The 17,018-nt window shown below is 40.7% G+C and overlaps 1 protein-coding gene across 1 annotated transcript; it reads left to right on the top strand.

Annotated features, from left to right (window-relative positions):
- Positions 1 to 355: 355 nt before the first annotated feature.
- On the top strand, positions 356 to 3,118 carry LOC118385375 (forkhead box protein D1-like). The gene has a single exon (XM_035772476.2). It carries the CDS (start codon positions 1,566 to 1,568, stop codon positions 2,583 to 2,585), a length of 1,020 nt encoding a protein of 339 aa, XP_035628369.1. The 5' UTR covers positions 356 to 1,565; the 3' UTR covers positions 2,586 to 3,118.
- The last annotated feature ends 13,900 nt before the right edge of the window (positions 3,119 to 17,018 follow it).

Raw genomic sequence — 17,018 nt, 5'->3', positions numbered from 1 at the left:
TATGAACCAAGTTCACTCAACAACAAATGGGGATTCTTCACTTCGCCCAACTTCATGAACGTGACTGTCTCCGAGTTGTTAAAGGGGGTTCTTTAGAATGAATCGTGTAACCATAGCCTATCATTTAAAATTGATTGGTGAGCAGGAACATTTTAGAAATCATAACGTATTATCCTACTTCTCGTGCCTATACTTCTAGTGCAAAGGCAATGAAAAGGAACACCACAATGGGGAGGTGTTCTGAACTATCAGTTCCGTTTTACAATATAATTACGAGTTATATATTCTCTAGGCCTATATATTTCAAATTAATTCATCAAAAAACATCATATAAGCCTATGTTGGTGTAGTTTCAAAATGTATTAGCTGGTGCTGTGCATAGAGCAATTACGCACGTGTAGCCTACATTCAGATTGTAAAGATTTTAGAGATATGCTCGACACACTCTTTTGCTAGAGCCGTATTACGCAAGAAAGTTTCACACTGTTACATGCAGGCAATTACAATATATTACAGCAGATAACATGATCGAGATAACCCAAATAACGGATTTTGTACCATGCGTAAACATCACGATCTCATCAAAACATTATAGAAACTCATCAAAACAGATGTATTCGATTTTCTTTCTATATTATCTTGAACATCTTCATTCAGTGCTATAAAGTCTGTGCATGGGAGATAGAGGCCCTTATTTTTCGAGCTGCTCGCATGCTCTGCGTGACCCGTGACTGATGCAAGTTAACAGCTGACTCTTTTCCATTACAAATGGCTCGCGGATAATCTAGATAACTACCGGATCACGCAAACTATGATGCGTGGAGAGTGGGACATGAAATTCCGTCTGTAATAATTTATTTTAAAAATGCTGATAATTTAGTTTGATGTAGGCTATAAATCATTAATTCATCTGAACCATTACCTTTTAATGGTGAAATGGAATTTCTAAAATGCCATAACTGTATACATAGGCCTACTTCTTTCAAGCATAAAATCCCACTATCATGTTAGAGCTTTTTATCACAATAAATTATTATCTAAAGGGGATAGTCCTGCATTGGCTTTGTTCTGCATGCAGAAATGAAAGCTGAAATGAAATCTTTAGATGAACCATATGTGTAGCCTATACCAAGATGACCACCAAAATAGAACCAAACTTTTTAAATCGTCCACAGTTCTTTTTCAAATACAATGTTTTGCTTTTTCCCCCCTCTATTCATTTGCCTTGGTGACGTTCCTTCGCCATGTGATCAGAGCACTGGTATAAAGCGCGATGGAAGATCCGCCCTCTTTAGGATTCAGGTTCGGCCTTTTTCAGGTCCTTTAAACACACTTCAAACTAACATCCGAATGGTGCGCTACTGAAAAACGAAAAAATCCCCAAAACACATGAAAGTGCTTGGAAAAAGGGACATCTCTTACCGCCGGCGTGCTCCTCTCATCCCCTCATATGAGTTGTCTTGAAAGAGGGCAGAGTAGCACGGGCAGCATCTCCTCTTCCTTTCCGCCGTAGCTTCTGGGAGCGCACAGCACAGTGCAGCGCTCTGCATAACCAGCCGTGAGCCATGACTCTGAGCTCCGAGATGTCGGATGCCTCCATCCTTTCGGAAGAGACCGACATCGACGTGGTCGGCGAAGGGGAGGATGGGGACAGCCAGACGCGCTCCTACGTAGACGAGGTGGCGCAGATGCACGATGATCTCCTGGCTGGCTCCCCGCCATGCCTAGACATCTCCTCGTCCCGGGATCCGTACAAACCAGCCAGTAAGAACATCCTGGTGAAGCCCCCATACTCCTACATCGCCTTAATCACCATGTCCATTCTCCAGAGCCCCAAGAAGCGGCTCACCCTCAGCGAGATCTGTGATTTCATCAGCAACCGTTTCCCATACTACCGGGAAAAATTCCCCGCGTGGCAGAACTCAATCCGACACAATTTGTCACTAAACGACTGTTTCGTCAAGATACCGAGGGAACCCGGAAACCCCGGGAAGGGGAACTACTGGACCCTCGATCCAGAGTCTGCCGATATGTTCGACAACGGTAGCTTTCTGAGACGACGGAAACGCTTCAAACGACAGCAGCAGCAGGACTTGCTGCGGGAGCATAACAGTTTTATCCCCGCTGCTGCGTACGGCTATGGACCTTACGGCTGCGGCTACGGTATCCAGCTGCAGTCCTACCACACACACTCTGCGCTTTTCGCGTTTCAGCAGCAGCAACAGTCCAGGCATTCACACACTGGGACCATTATCTCGGCACCGTCCTTGCCCACCTCCAGTGACTTAGCGAGGAGCAGGTTCTTACCCCAGCTCAGTCCCAGCCTGGTTTCACCCATACACACTGCAGCCAAATCCAGTTCGCCTGTCCAGCGCTCTACCTTCTCCATAGAGAGTATCATTGGGAGTTCGCTGAGCCCTGCGCACAATCACTGTGCTTCGCGGACTTCTACTGTTGTTCCAATGTTATCGTCTTCCCTCGCGCCACAGTCGCCCAACCAGCCGCTGAGTATGCACCCAGGAACTGTTTTACACATGGTCGAGAACTTTCCCAACATAATTCTGAACGGTACTAGTGGCTGTTAATTTCTATAAACTAACTTCCAAGTTTTCAAGAAACACAAACAAAAACGCCCCCTCTTTTGAAGGTAGGATTATTTTTGTATGTTTTTTGGTAACACGCAGCTGAATGATGGACATTAACACTATTCGTGCCAATTCATTCTGTAAAAAAAATATTCGGCTATATTTATGTTAATACAATTTTAGTGTCAATCTAATTTTCTCTCCACGAACTTTCATTGTTTATGAAGTGATTCATTTAAGTCTAGGGCGTCTCAGGATATCGACTAAATGAAAGGTTAAACATGATCACGTCTCAAACAATGTATATTGTGTCAAACACACATGTTTTTTAGTTTGGCTTTTTTTTTACTGTTTTGATTTGTGCTCTGTATTTAAAAGACACAAAGATGAAGGTCATTCATTTATATGCAGTGTGTGCTTATTTCAGTAATAAAACATTGTACATTCTTTGGCAAGTATTGTATAATCGGAGTGTGATATTTTTTACACGGTTTGTTTTTCAATGAGAATAAATATTGTTTTACAAAAAAAGACATTTGCCTTGAAAGTAATTTTTTGAGTAAGTAATACTCTAGAAATTAGCCAAATGAAGGCCCACAGTAGATCACGTGCATGAAGTGTTGTTGTTTTAAAAATACCTATAATTTTCATTTTTGTTAAGAATCCTATTCCCAAAAAGTAAAAGACAATGTAGGCTATTAGCCTACAGTGGAACCTGTAAAATAGGACTGAACAACAGTGCACATAATACTAATATCAATACTACTAGGCTTATACTTTTAGAATAATAAATTGATAGGCCTATTATAACTACTCGACTGCTGCCGTTTATAATAATACGACTTACTACTAATAATAATAATATAAATACATCTAGGAATAGCTGTTACAATTACCCATGGACATTGTTAGTTGCTTCCCATATACAAAGCAGAGTGTATTCCTCTGTTACTTCTCTTCCAACTTTTACGAGTGGTTCAGCACAAATACTGAAAGAGATGAGTGCGAATCAGCTGTAAGAACATTATTCTTACATTAAATAATAATTCACTTTCAGTGTAACATTGCCCAAACTAGAACCATTACTTTCAACAGGCCCTGGGGTGCAGGATCAACTTCACACCTATAGACCTAAATAAGAAACGTCAATGTTCTATACTGTGTGTGTGAGTGTGTATGTGTGTGTGACTTTTAGAACATGTGCAATTCTACGATTAACATTCTGAATCAATATTTGTTCAAGTTTTTCAACATTTATCTTTATGCACAAAAGCAGCCAAAGTTTAGGCCTCTTCTGAGCGGCCTATGTGTGTGACTGTAATTCCATGCTCCATGCACGGGCTAGATGATAAACCTTGGTCCTACAAGTCCATTTACCCTCTCATACATTTATCCTCGTAATTACTCGTGGTGGACAGGGCGGTGTCACGGGGGTGACAAAGACTGTATTTTGCAGGACGATGATTATCACGGGTGATCAGAGGCAGCTGGCTCGGACTCTTGAGTAAACACTCCTCCTCGACCGTTTCATAATCTCCTCATAGGCCTACATGTCACAGTTGCCATGAAAGAGAGATGTATTGGCCAGAGAGGCTATAGCCTACTCCTTCACATCCATAGCCCACAGCTTTAGTATACAGACATGCGCCATGTCGAGGCTTTTTATTTTTTAAAAGCAACTAAGATCATTTAATGATAATTAGGAGACATGAGCACAACGTATTTATCCTGCAATTATGCCTCATTAAATATTAGGCCTAACCCTGAATTCCTAGTAGAAGAAGATCCTTGAGCCACTGTTCACAATTATGAGCTTATGGATAATAATAGTATCATGATGTTTAGGTTTTGGCTATATGATCTTAATTGGGATGATGCTAAAACGAAAGACCAGCATCTCTACTAAATATGCCAGTCAATATTCAAAGCAGGTGTTTGTGGTGGTGTTTTTTAGGCCGATATCCTCACAACATCAATTGTGTGGCATGATGGGCGGGCGACAAGCGAAGAGAAAGGTCTCCTCTCCCTGTCTCTGGTGGAAGGACCACTGTTTGGAGAGTGTGATCCATCCGTGACTACAAATGCGCACCCCCGTTGCCCGGCCGCGTGTTATGGCGCCACGACGCAGAGGAAATACGTGTAGTAGACGTAGATCCACTCCGCGCAGCGCACTGCTCAGAGACAGTTCACTAGGCCACCGGAGGACAGCAGCATGCGTGATGATGTAACACGCAAGCCAGACAGCCAATGCAGAGTGCGAGAGAGAGAGTCCCTGACTGAGCCATGGCACTACACTCACACAACCCCGGGTCGCGACCTGCTTATTGGAGGCTTAGGTCACATATTTTATTGTGCTAAATTATACAAATAATTCGGGCCAAGCAGGTGCGGGAACATAACTAATTCTTACCACTGCCATTTCACAGGCGATAAATATATGCAGGTGGAGCCGCCCGACAGACTGAAATATATGCTTTTCATTGGCTGTAAAATGAGTCAATTTATTACAGGCAAATATGGCTATGCAATGCCATACAAACTCAGAGTGGGAAAATTAAAGAAATTGCCCATATAGCCCTGAAATTATTAATATAGTACATGTATACAGGTGTGTTAATGTGTGCCACAACTATGATTTTATTACTTTGCAATGTAAATCTTTTCACCCCACGGGCCACGTGCGTAATAATGACCTTGTTTGAAATAGCCATATCATCTTGTAAATGTTGCGTGTCTTCATCACACACACACACACACACACACACACACACACACACACACACACACACACACACACACACACACACACACACACACACACACACACACACACACACACACACACACACACACACACACACACACACACACTGTCCCCATAATATAATGGATTTCAGGATACCTTCAGCAATGTAGTTTATGTTTTCTTTTATAAATATGGGCTTAATAAATACGCAAATATATATTCCACTTTTATTGGAATTCAGAAAATATCTCACTTTTTGTTAGTCTTTGTATGACTGAAAACATTTGGTTTGTAGGCCCACAGGTTATGAAAATTAGAGAGAGCCTGTGCGGCCAAACCAGGCCAAAAGCATAGCCTACCTTTGAACATCGTTGGATTGTTATGAAGTGAGACTAAAATGGCGAACGAAAATTAGTTCAATAATAGAATAGATTACAAATACCTGAAAAACACGAAAGGTCTGGAGAAAAGTCTACACGCAATGACACTGCAGACATTAGACATATTTTTTTAATTTGGATGTTTTGTTTCGCCTTTATTTAACCATGTAGGCCAGTTGAGAACAAGTTATCATTTACAACTGGGACCTGGCAAAGATAAAGCAAAGCTGTGCAACAAAAACAATAACACGGAGTCACACATAAACAAACGTACAGCAAATCAACTCACCGGTGTAAAAAGTCGGCTACTACATTCAAAAAGCCACATAGGACACAAGCCAATACAATGCTAAAAATACATAGGCCTACATGAATGGAATGGATACATATTTATTTATGCTGAATCCTTTGGAATTTGTGTCATTATTTCCTACACATTTTGTTTCGCAATTGCCATTATATTGGTCTTTATTAGGCCTAGCTGTGTTATGCCTATCAGTGTTCGGATGTCAATCTATTTTACCAAGTTGTGTGTCATGCAATAGGACTTCCTCTTTCCACCAAACCTAATATAGACCATCAGTCACTCTGCCCACAAAAGTAGAGTGAAGTACAGCCTACAGCCTACCCACAAATAGAAAATTAGATCAAATGCATGTCTAAAACGAACAGGAGTTATTTTCTCCCCACCATCTCATGAATAATTTGTTGATCTGTCTGTATGCATGTGCATGAAACGCCACTAGCCTACTTTTTCATTTTCTTTCATCCATAAAAGTATGATGCGAATAAATACATCTGCTAGTGGATTGATTACTTGATCCATTTATGTCATATTTTATGTTTTGTGTGGACCCCACGAAGTGTACCTGCTGCTTGAGCAACAGCTAATGGGGATCCTAATAAAATACAACAAGAAAATAATAGGATTCACACTGAACTAACTCCCTTTTACCTTTATAAAACACGTCACAGCCGAAAATGCTTACACCTCAATCAATAAATCAACTTAATTTTATAGGCTTAAGTCCCTTTTACAGTTTTCATAAAGTGCTTTAGAGGGGCAATCTACAGTTGCTACCTCCATTTTTTAAACTTTTAAATTAATGACATATCCATTGATTGTTAAAGAATATACCTTGTAAATTCCTCATGAGCCTAGTTCTAACGTCACACCCCATCAGAACCTCACAAATAACCTTGTTTTACTCTAATGTTTCTAAACATTGTAAATGTAAGCAAACGCTGTAGCTGTCTTTGAATTTGAGAGTGGTTGCATTTCTTCAGGCACTCCCTCGGTTTTTTTTTTCGAAACAGAGGGTATTCGCTTTGTTATTGCTTCAACTGCGGATTGGCCTTTAAAGATACCCAGCCTAAAATGTATAAATTATGCTAAATTGATGTTAATAACTTGGGTAAGTGATCACAAGAGTTACCACACATCTGCATGATCTTAATGACCTGCTTTTTCCTGTTGATATGGCCGGGGTGCTTGGTTAGGTAGGACTTCTATGTCTATAGCCTGGTTGTTCTGTGTTGTTATTACACCTGCACGGCATAACTGATCAGATTTTATTTATTTATTGCCATGCTTCGATATAAACCCTGTTGGCTTTCTTAGGTGATTTACCCTTTCTACAAAGTTTAGCCAGACATAAGCCTATTCACTTTGACAATGTTTGACGTTAGAATCATTATATTCTCACCCTAATTTATACGAATGTTGATTGAGTAGGCTATTGGACAAATGTTGACCAAAGTAAAAGTAGACTAACTTGATAACTGAATTATTTTTTAAATTAATCTGTCCAGTTTAATTTTCAAATTTTCAAATAAAATAGTAAGCTACAGCAGCGATTGAGTAGAAATCTCAAAAGATAGTAAAATGTCGACTTGGCTTTCTGTCGATTTGCCGAAAGGCTATTTTATAATTAGCATAGCATTTATATTTAAAAAATTGTGAGAGAGTGTGTTTGATGATAGATGTCAGAAAGTGAACCTATAGGCTACAATAAAATAAGTTGAAGTCAGACAGAAAATAAGAAGGAACGTTTATAGTTATAGGCCTAGTTAGGTGACTGAGCGGTAAACAAGCGCTTCTCATAAAATGTCACGGATCATGTTGGCATCAGCCTCCTTGAGCGTGACTGAAGCTCTGCAGTTAACAGTTTATCGTTGGCGGGTCACACAGGTCATGAGGAACGGGGTTACAACCAAAACACTCATAGCTCACAAAGCAACCCGAAGGCGCTGATAGTGCAACGTGTATGATCACAGACACTAGACTAGAGAATGAGCAAAGTTAGTTTTCGTTAACCCTAAATTCAATTCAGGAACAAAGGCATTTATTCAAAGTAGGTTATTTTAATCCTACTTCATTTCAAATAAATGTTGCTGTAAAACATGCATGCATAGCCTAACCTCACATTTAGCCAGTCCATTGAAAACAAAAGTTCTGCATTATGCTGTGCAGATGAAAATACAACAAAGAGGTTTACAAAGACAAATGATTGATGAACAACCACGAGACAAAAGTCAAACTATCTCAAGTAAAATCCACCTTCTGGACTCAGTGTGTGTAAAAGTTGTGTGCTGAATGGGCTCAGTGGGGTACACACATTCACAGAGTATTTTACTATTGCATGAGATATCAAGCTATATCAAGCTACATTCCAGAATGGGTGGTTGCGCTACAGTACATTTGGAAAGTATTTAGACACCTTCACTTTTTCCACGTTTGCTTACATTACAGACGTACTCTAAAATGTATTACATATTTTTCCCCCCTCATCAATCTACACATAATGACAAAGTGAAAACAGGTTTTTAGACATTTTTGCAAATGTATTATAAATAAAAAAAATCTGAAAAACCTTACTTGCATAAGTATTCAGACCCTTTGCTATGAAACTCGAAATTGAGCTCAAGTGCATCCTGTTTCCAGTCCACCTGTGGTAACTTCAATTGATTGGACATGCTTTGGAAAGGCACACACCTGTCTATATAAGGTCCCCCATTTGACAGTGCATGTCAGAGAAAAAAACTGAGTCATTAGGTCGAAAATGTGTTTTTACAGCTCCAAGACAGGATTGTGTTGAGGCACAGATCAGGGGAAGGGTACCAAAACATTTCTGCAGCATTGAAGGTCCCAAGAACAGAGTGGCCTCCATCATTCTTAAATGGAAGAAGTTTGGAACCAGTTTAAATGGAAGAAGTTTGGAACCAGTTTAAATGGAAGAAGTCTGGAACCAGTTTGGAACCACGACAAACTGAGCAATCGGGGGAGAAGGGCCTTGGTCACAAAGGTGACCAAGAACCCGATGGTCACTCTGACAGATCTCCAGAGTTCTTCTTTGGAGATGGGAGAACCTTGCAGAAGGACAGCCAACTCTGCAGCACTCCACCAATCAGGCCTTTATGGTATAGTAAGTATCCTGACGGAAACCACTCCTCAGTAAAAGGCACATGACAGCCCACTTGGTGTTTGCCAAAAGGCACCTAAAGGACTCTCAGACCATGAGAAACGAGATTCTCTTGTCTGATGAAACCAAAATTTAACTCTTTGGCCTGAATGCCAAGCGTCACATCTGGAGGACACCAGGCACCACTCATCAACTGGCCAATACCATCCCTACGGTGAAGCATGGTGGTGGCAGCATCATGCTCGGGGGATGTCTTTCAGCGGCAGGGACTGGGAGACTAGTCAGGATGGAGGGAAAGATGAACTCTGCAAACTACAGAGAGATCCTTGATGAAAAGCTGCTCCACAGCGCTCAGGACCTCAGACAGGGGCGAAGGTTCACCTTCCAACAGGACAATGACCCTAAGCACACAGCCAAGACAATGCAGGAGTGGCTTCCGGTCAAGTCTCTGAATGTCCTTGAGTGGCCCAGCCAGAGCTCGGACTTGAACCCTGAAAATAGCTGTGCCGCGACGCTCCCCATTCAACCTAACAGAGCTTGAGAGGAACTGCAGAGAAGAATGAGAAAAACTCCCCAAAATACAGGTGTGCCAAGACTTGAGGCTGTAATCGCTGCCAAAGGGGTTTCAACAAAGTACTGAGTAAAGGGTCTGAGTATTTATGTAAACGTGATATTTCCTTCTTTTTTTAACCTGATTTTGTGGGCATTGTGTGTAGAGAAAAACAACAACAATTGAATACATTTTAGAACAAGGCTGTAACGTAAGAAAATGTGGAAAAAGTGAAGGGGTCTGAATACTTTCCGAATCCACTGTGTATGGAACATTTGGGGCCTAGGGGTTCACCCTCAGATCCTTAGTCGCCTGGTGTCTCAGACTCTGGCCTCATCTTTGCACCACCACAAAGATAACACTGTCTCAATAACTTTGACTCCAACATTGTGATAATATAGCACTATACTGGATGTGATAAAAGCAATGTTATGGTTTTTTATTGTCAATGCTAGTGCTTAGCTCATGATATTTCAGTTGAATGTTTCGAATTATATTTCCAAATTCATCCTTGTGTGTATGGATAGACAATATAGTTTAAACCTGTTTTGAAAAGTTTGTATTTTAAATGACATGTGGTGCTCTAAATTCTTGACTTGTATAGTAACTTAGTTTATTGAGACATAAACCTTGAATGTCATTTTCACAACTACATTTGCTATAATGTACACCGATACTACAGTAACTACATCCTTAATCTATAAAGAATTCATAACAGATCCATAAACAACAAATAGACATGACGTCAAAGTGTATTTTCCATCCACAGTTCCATCTGACTATTAGATGCATTGTAAAATACGTTGTAAACTTTTAGTGGTGCTCTGCAGTGCATAACTATTACATCATTTATATTTAGTGCTCACGGGTGTGTTATGTATGCTTTACGTAGATTAATTCATGTAAATCTCTACTAAATAAACACGAGGAAAAATTAATATTTGGAGTCAGTGTGTAAGCCTTTCTCCTTCCATCCACCCTCCTCATAGTTAATCAATCATTTGTGAATTATAGCTTTTAAGAGAAAGTTCTTGGTTGTTCTGACACTTGAGCCAGGGGAAAAAATCATATTTTATGTACATGGTTTGAATCAATGGTTTCTATTACTTTCCATACTTCTAATTTCCATAGTTTCTAACTCTCCCTAATACTAAAAAGCACAAAACCTCATCAGTCTCTACTGCAACAGTCAAGAAACATTCCTTGACAAATATTCAACTATAAAACACATGTTTTTCACAGATGTACACTTGTGTCACATTCATACAGGTGTCCAGAGATTACTATTACACTAAAACTAAAACTCTAATTCAAAACCATCATCTAGAGTCACGACAACGACCAGAATCAAAACCTCCCTGAGTAAGGCAAAAAATATCAAAATAAGTTGTTGCCCAGTGTTGATTAGAATGGAACATCATCTGAAAGTATGTTGGCTCTTCTCAGTGCATCGCAATTCCTGTTATAATGATTCTTAATTAGAGAAACATGTAGAGATGTGTACTCTGTTTAACATGATTTGTTGCATTGTGTTTTTTCGTTGGAGTGAAGAAAAAGCATTCTGTGTGTGTGTGTCAGTGTGTGTGCGCATACTTGCCTCCGTGCGTGTGTGTACAAAATCTAAAATACTCCGGGAAAAGAGAGGAGAGAAGGGGGAGGCAAAGAGAGAAAGGAGAAAAAGATGAAAAAGAGAGGGAAAGAGAGGAACGAGAGGAGTAAAAAGGAGGGAATACCTCCCAGGGAGGCGTAGAATCCCCCCATCTGCTATTCAGCGTATAGAACACTCCCTACCCTTATCCCCTCTCTCAAAAAGGAGCTCCGCTTTCCGCCCCATTAAAACGTTTAGAAAAAAAATGCCACCCCTGAATACTAGTCTAATTAGAGTACCCAGAGCTGCAAGGGCCCAGCTACACAAGAGGAGTCTGAGGCTCTGGGATGGATTCTTCCATTTCCCTTTTGTGGAACCCATCTTTTTTTGGTGTTCTTTTTTGCTCTTTGTTCTTTCACGTTCCGACTCTCTTTCTTGCTCTGTTTCTCCGTATTCTCTCTATTCATTGTGTGTATAGAGAGCAGGAATGAGGAATCCTACTACAACCGAACAGACCTTTCATCCTAGAGATAACGTTACTTTTGATCTGGGAGACAGGTCCAGATGGACTATGAAAATATGAATGGTGTCGGTCTCCATGAGGCTACCCAGGATACCATCACTGGCCTTTTGGGGGGTCAGTGAAGAGTAAGGTGTTTATTTTGAGAAGTATGAATAGAATGGAATGACTACAAAAACAAAGAATTGTGATATTGTTGCTTTTCTTCTCCCAGGACCTTCTCTCTGGTGTGATCTGAGTCATGGATTGAGTTCCTGCTCAACTAAATTGCAGACACGTGGATAGGTGTAACCACTTCTAACCACATCATATGATATAGCAATCTGATGCACAGGCTTGCGTCCCAAAATGGCACCCTATTCCTTTTGGGCCTGGGTCAAAAGTAGTGCACTTACATAGGGAATAGCACGCCAATTGGGTCTCAGTCCAAATGCTTTGTTATATAGAGGCAGACTGCTTTGAGTAACGCATTATAAACACTATTCGATGTCTGGCTTAATAAACTTAATCCCATACCCTCATACACTATACACAGGGTTGGCTTTTATTGATAATAACCCCAAACTGTTGATTAAAGAACATTTTAATCCTAAAAACAAATCTCCCTGGATTTCACATAATGGAGAGATATCATGGTGAGAGAGATAGAGGGAGGGAGAGAGAGAAGAAAAGATGTACAGTTATATCAACAACTCGTTGAGCGAGACGGTGAGAGAGAATAGGGGAAGCTGAGAGAGAGAGAGAGAGAGAGAGAGAGAGAGAGAGAGAGAGAGAGAGAGAGAGAGAGAGAGAGAGAGAGAGAGAGAGAGAGAGAGAGAGAGAGAGAGAAAGAAAGAAAGAAAGAAAGAAAGAAAGAAAGAAAGAAAGGAGAGAGATAGTGAGAAAGAAAGAAAGAGAGAGAGATGTAGTGTTTGATGATAGGATGAAAGGTTGTAGCAGTCTGGCACGGGGCCTGGTTCTGTTTCTGGTTCCTTCAGACAGGCCCTGGTCTAAAGTAATGCACTTCATAATGAATAGGGTGCCATTTTGGACACAGGCACCCTACTGGGCACACATTGGTTGAATAAACGTTGTTTCCACATCATTTCAAGGAAATGACGTTGCACAAGCGTGGAATAGAAGTTGAATTGACGTCTGTGCCCAGTAGGACGGCCTTCACTGACTCCCCACGTAATCCACGCCACCACCTCCATCGCATCCATAATTTATTTTGATGAAGAGTTTGAGTTTGGGAGTAGGGGTTATTATTCCTACATCTTGGCTGTCTCACCTCGAGATGAACTTGTTCAATCTGAGATTCCGCTGCAGAATTATGTCTCTGCCTCTCACCGACCGACCGACCACGCTTTCTTTCTTTTACTCTCCTTTTCTTTTTCTTTTTCCCCCTCTCCGTGCTTGTTTGCCTTGGCATGCTCAGTGCCCGTACAAACAACCCAGAGCCCATAGCCCTATCCATCAGGCTTGTGCAGAATGTGATGATAAAATAACAGGCGGGCTGAAACAAACCATTTGTTACAACTCACAGATTTATTATTCTGTCCACTTGAAACGAAGCACAGAGGTTAGCGAGGCATCTCCTACTTAAGCTACAACAATAAATATAACAAAAAATGTGTTGCTGCCATTTACGCGGTTCGGGCCCTCGCCACATGGAAAGTTCCGGAAAGTCTTGAGTCTTGGGTCCTAACTCTCGGTCACCATAAAGAGTCTTGAACCGATGCCAACCGCCAGCAGCTGTCTGTTGTCACAGCTAGCAGTGAACAGCTTTCCCTGGCGGTTTGCATCCAACACATCATTTAGCATCCCGTGTTCTCCCCAGTGCACACCCATTCAGGGGGGTTCTGGCAGAAGGTGTAGCCGCTGTAGCTGGTGGACTGGAGCGGCTGGCTACCAGTCTGGGACCTGGTTAGCTACATGCAACAACGCCACTGGGTTGTAAACACTTCATCAACCTCAAGCAGCCCGTTCATCATAGTGACACCTGCAGGTAATGCACACTGCCCAGTTACAGCGCAGCTCCTTTCAACCCCAGTCCCTAGTTCTACTATCCAGTACCCAAACACTGTCCAATATTAACAGAGGACTGCCAGAGATTTGACCAAACCCATTTAAACATAAAGCTAAGAAAACATATGCATCCATATAAATACACTTATGTCAAAGATCAAATATACTTTAATTTCATGATATGGTATCAGGTTCATGTACTATATGATGCATTAAATATATATTTACTGGATCAACATATATTCATGGGAAAAGATATAGGCTCACATAATTATGTTGTTTGGGAATATTGTGTGTGTGACTGTTTGTTTGTGTGTTCGTAGACTCAGTGGGGAAAGTTCATGTTTGAAGTTTCTACCTGCTGTCTCTGTTCTATGTGATCTTTTCCCTCTCTCTCCATGGCGACGCCCCTGTCACTCAAAAAGCAACAACAACAAAAAACATCAACATTGGAAGCCACCCATGAAGACACTCTCTCCTCTCTCTTAATGTTTCCCCCTAACTAGCTTTGGTAGCACTTTATTTATAATTGTTTAGTAACTAGTTTATTCATCATTTATTAATCATTACTCAATTCATAAGATGTTTAATATAGGTCTTTATAAATCATTCACCAATAATTAGTCAAGTCTTTTTGCATGGCCTCATCTAAAGTGTGGGCTAATTATATTTTATAAATACTTTAGAAATGTTGTGATTGACCAGTGTAATTTCTCACAGCAAGATGGACATGCCATTGGTAGACATTCCAGCAGAACATGATGCTCTGTGGTCTCAAAGTAACCTAGAACATATCATTGGTAAAAGAATAAGCACACAACGCAGGATGTTAAAGGAAATATATTGGATATTTCACAAACTGGAACTCCAAATTTCTAACACGTATGAACCCAGAACTTAATAACGCAGCTGACCAAATAACGCAAGATTTTAGTTCTGGGATAACCGAGATTAAACTGCTCTAAAGAGTGACTGCAATCCACACTTTAAAAGTTTATGTTAGCATTTCCGGACTAAAACGTTATTTTACTCAGCATAAAGTGTTTGAAGTTACACATCTCACTATTACAATAGTGTGACTGTTTTTGAATAAAATGTTAAATATACTGTACTTTCTTAAACATACTCTGTATTGTGTGCTTATTGTTTAACCATTGATATGGTCTGGTACTGCTGGAATGTCTAACAATGGCATGTCCATCCTTTTTTAGAATTTTCAATTGTCACTCAAAACATAAAGTAGTTATAAAGTATAAAAAGCCCAAACTTTAGATTAGGACACACAAAAATACTCAACTAATGATTAGTAAATTGTTTATAAGGACCTATATTAAACAACTTATTATATTATCTTATGACTCGTTATTAAATACTTTTAAAGTTTTTTATAAATGTGTGAATAACTGGGTTAAAACAAATGCGGGAGAAATGATGAATAAATGATGAATAAACTATTTACTAATCCATTATAAATGCTTTATTATGTGGAGTTATCATAAAGTGCTCGCTTTCACTCCCTCTGTCTCACTCTGTCCCTGACTCTCTCTTTTCCCTCCCTAATTTCTCACTATCTCTCTTTCTCCCTCGTTCCCTGTCTCTCTCTCTCTCTCTCTCTCTCTCTCTCTCTCTCTCTCTCTCTCTCTCTCTCTCTCTCTCTCTCTCTCTCTCTCTCTCTCTCTCTCTCTCTCTCTCTCTCTCGCTGTCTCTCTTTCTCTTGCTCTCAGCCTCTTTGAGCCACAAAGTGTCTGCTGCAGATGCCCAGAGCCTCTAAAAGGACTAGCGAGACACCAGAGCTAAGCGTTTAAGTGGGTAGATTCTGCTGCATACACCCCCGCCTCTATGCCTGTATGTTCCCAGTCTCCTGGAGGCATGCCCAAAACTCTCCCGACCCGGGGATCAGTATTTGAGAGACGTGGTGTTCTCATAGCGGTAGATCGACACCACAATTAGATCCAGAGGCTTTGTGATACACACAAGACCCCTGTCCCAGGGCCCACCCCTCTGCCAAAAAGTGAGCCACATCAGAGGCAGCACCACGACCTTCTGTAACACATTAGAAGGGCTTGGGGCTTTGATATTCTGCAAGATACTGATCTTAGACCATAGGTTATGTATGGGGTTTTCGAGGTGAGAATCCCTCAGAACTATGTGTGCATCAATGTTACGCCGGTTGATGATGTATGACGGGCTAAGAGCTGCTATGTGAACTGGGTGACATTCTTTAAAGCCCTGTAAAAGAACTTCTTGATCTACAATAAAGATTACCCCAAAATCTGACAGTTCTTTGCACTGTGAAAGAATAGGCATTCTAAGTGATAATCGGATTTCAGAGAGGCTATTTATTACATTGATCCATTTTCTTAAATTATTGTAACACCAGTTATTTAAGCTGTGTGTGTGTGTGTGTGTGTGTGTGTGTGTGTGTGTGTGTGTGTGTGTGTGTGTGTGTGTGTGTGTGTGTGTGTGTGTGTGTGTGTGCGCGCATGCTTTTGATGTCTCTTAGATTGACAGATCCAATAAGCCCTGAAATAGAGCAAGCAAACATTAATTGACAAGTTAGTGTAGTTTTGCTGTATTTCATTCCACAAATCATGGACTTAAAAAAAGTGTGGCACTTTTGTTTAGTCCTTTCATTTTTTTATTAGTTAATTCATTAACTAATTCAATTATGTGCTTACCATATGTTGAGTAAGCTGCTGTAACTTCTGTAAAAGCTCAAATTCAGTCGCCAGCACTTCTGTGGTAATATGAAGATTCAAATATGAAGACTCAAATCAAGGAAGTTCTCTTTCCTTCTCCCCATCTGCCTCTCCCTCCCTCTGTCTACCCGTTCTTCCATCCCTCTCTCTTCCCCTCCTGAGGTTGGATACAATAATACCCAAAAATCATATACCTAGTGTGCAACATCAACATTGACTCTCTCAAAGGTCAGAAAGAATACCTTAAAACAACATAGTGTTTCCTATAGAAGGAGGCAGGCTGAAAGCACCCTTTTCTTTTGGGAGCAGAACACAGAGAGACACACACACAAACACACACAGCTCATCTCTCGTTCCGTCACAAAGCCCATGCAGAAAGCGTTTAACCAGAGAAGTCTCAACAAAGTGGAAAAAGATGCTGTTTGATTTGATACTTCCTCGGTGGTAGGAACTTCCTGTGCCCCGTCACAACTGTGTAGGGGGGGAGTGTAAGGAGGGTCTCTGTGCTTTGGGGAGGTCAG

Source organism: Oncorhynchus keta, chromosome 6 (assembly GCF_023373465.1).
Source record: "Oncorhynchus keta strain PuntledgeMale-10-30-2019 chromosome 6, Oket_V2, whole genome shotgun sequence".
NCBI classification, from domain to species: domain Eukaryota; kingdom Metazoa; phylum Chordata; class Actinopteri; order Salmoniformes; family Salmonidae; genus Oncorhynchus; species Oncorhynchus keta.
The sequence above is the reverse complement of the archived record's forward strand: the minus strand, read 5'-3'. Positions and strand labels throughout refer to the sequence as shown.

Excerpts from the sequence above, each read along its gene's own strand:
- LOC118385375 (XM_035772476.2), top strand. The coding sequence starts at position 1,566 with ATGACTCTGAGCTCCGAGATGTCGGATGCCTCCATCCTTTCGGAAGAG.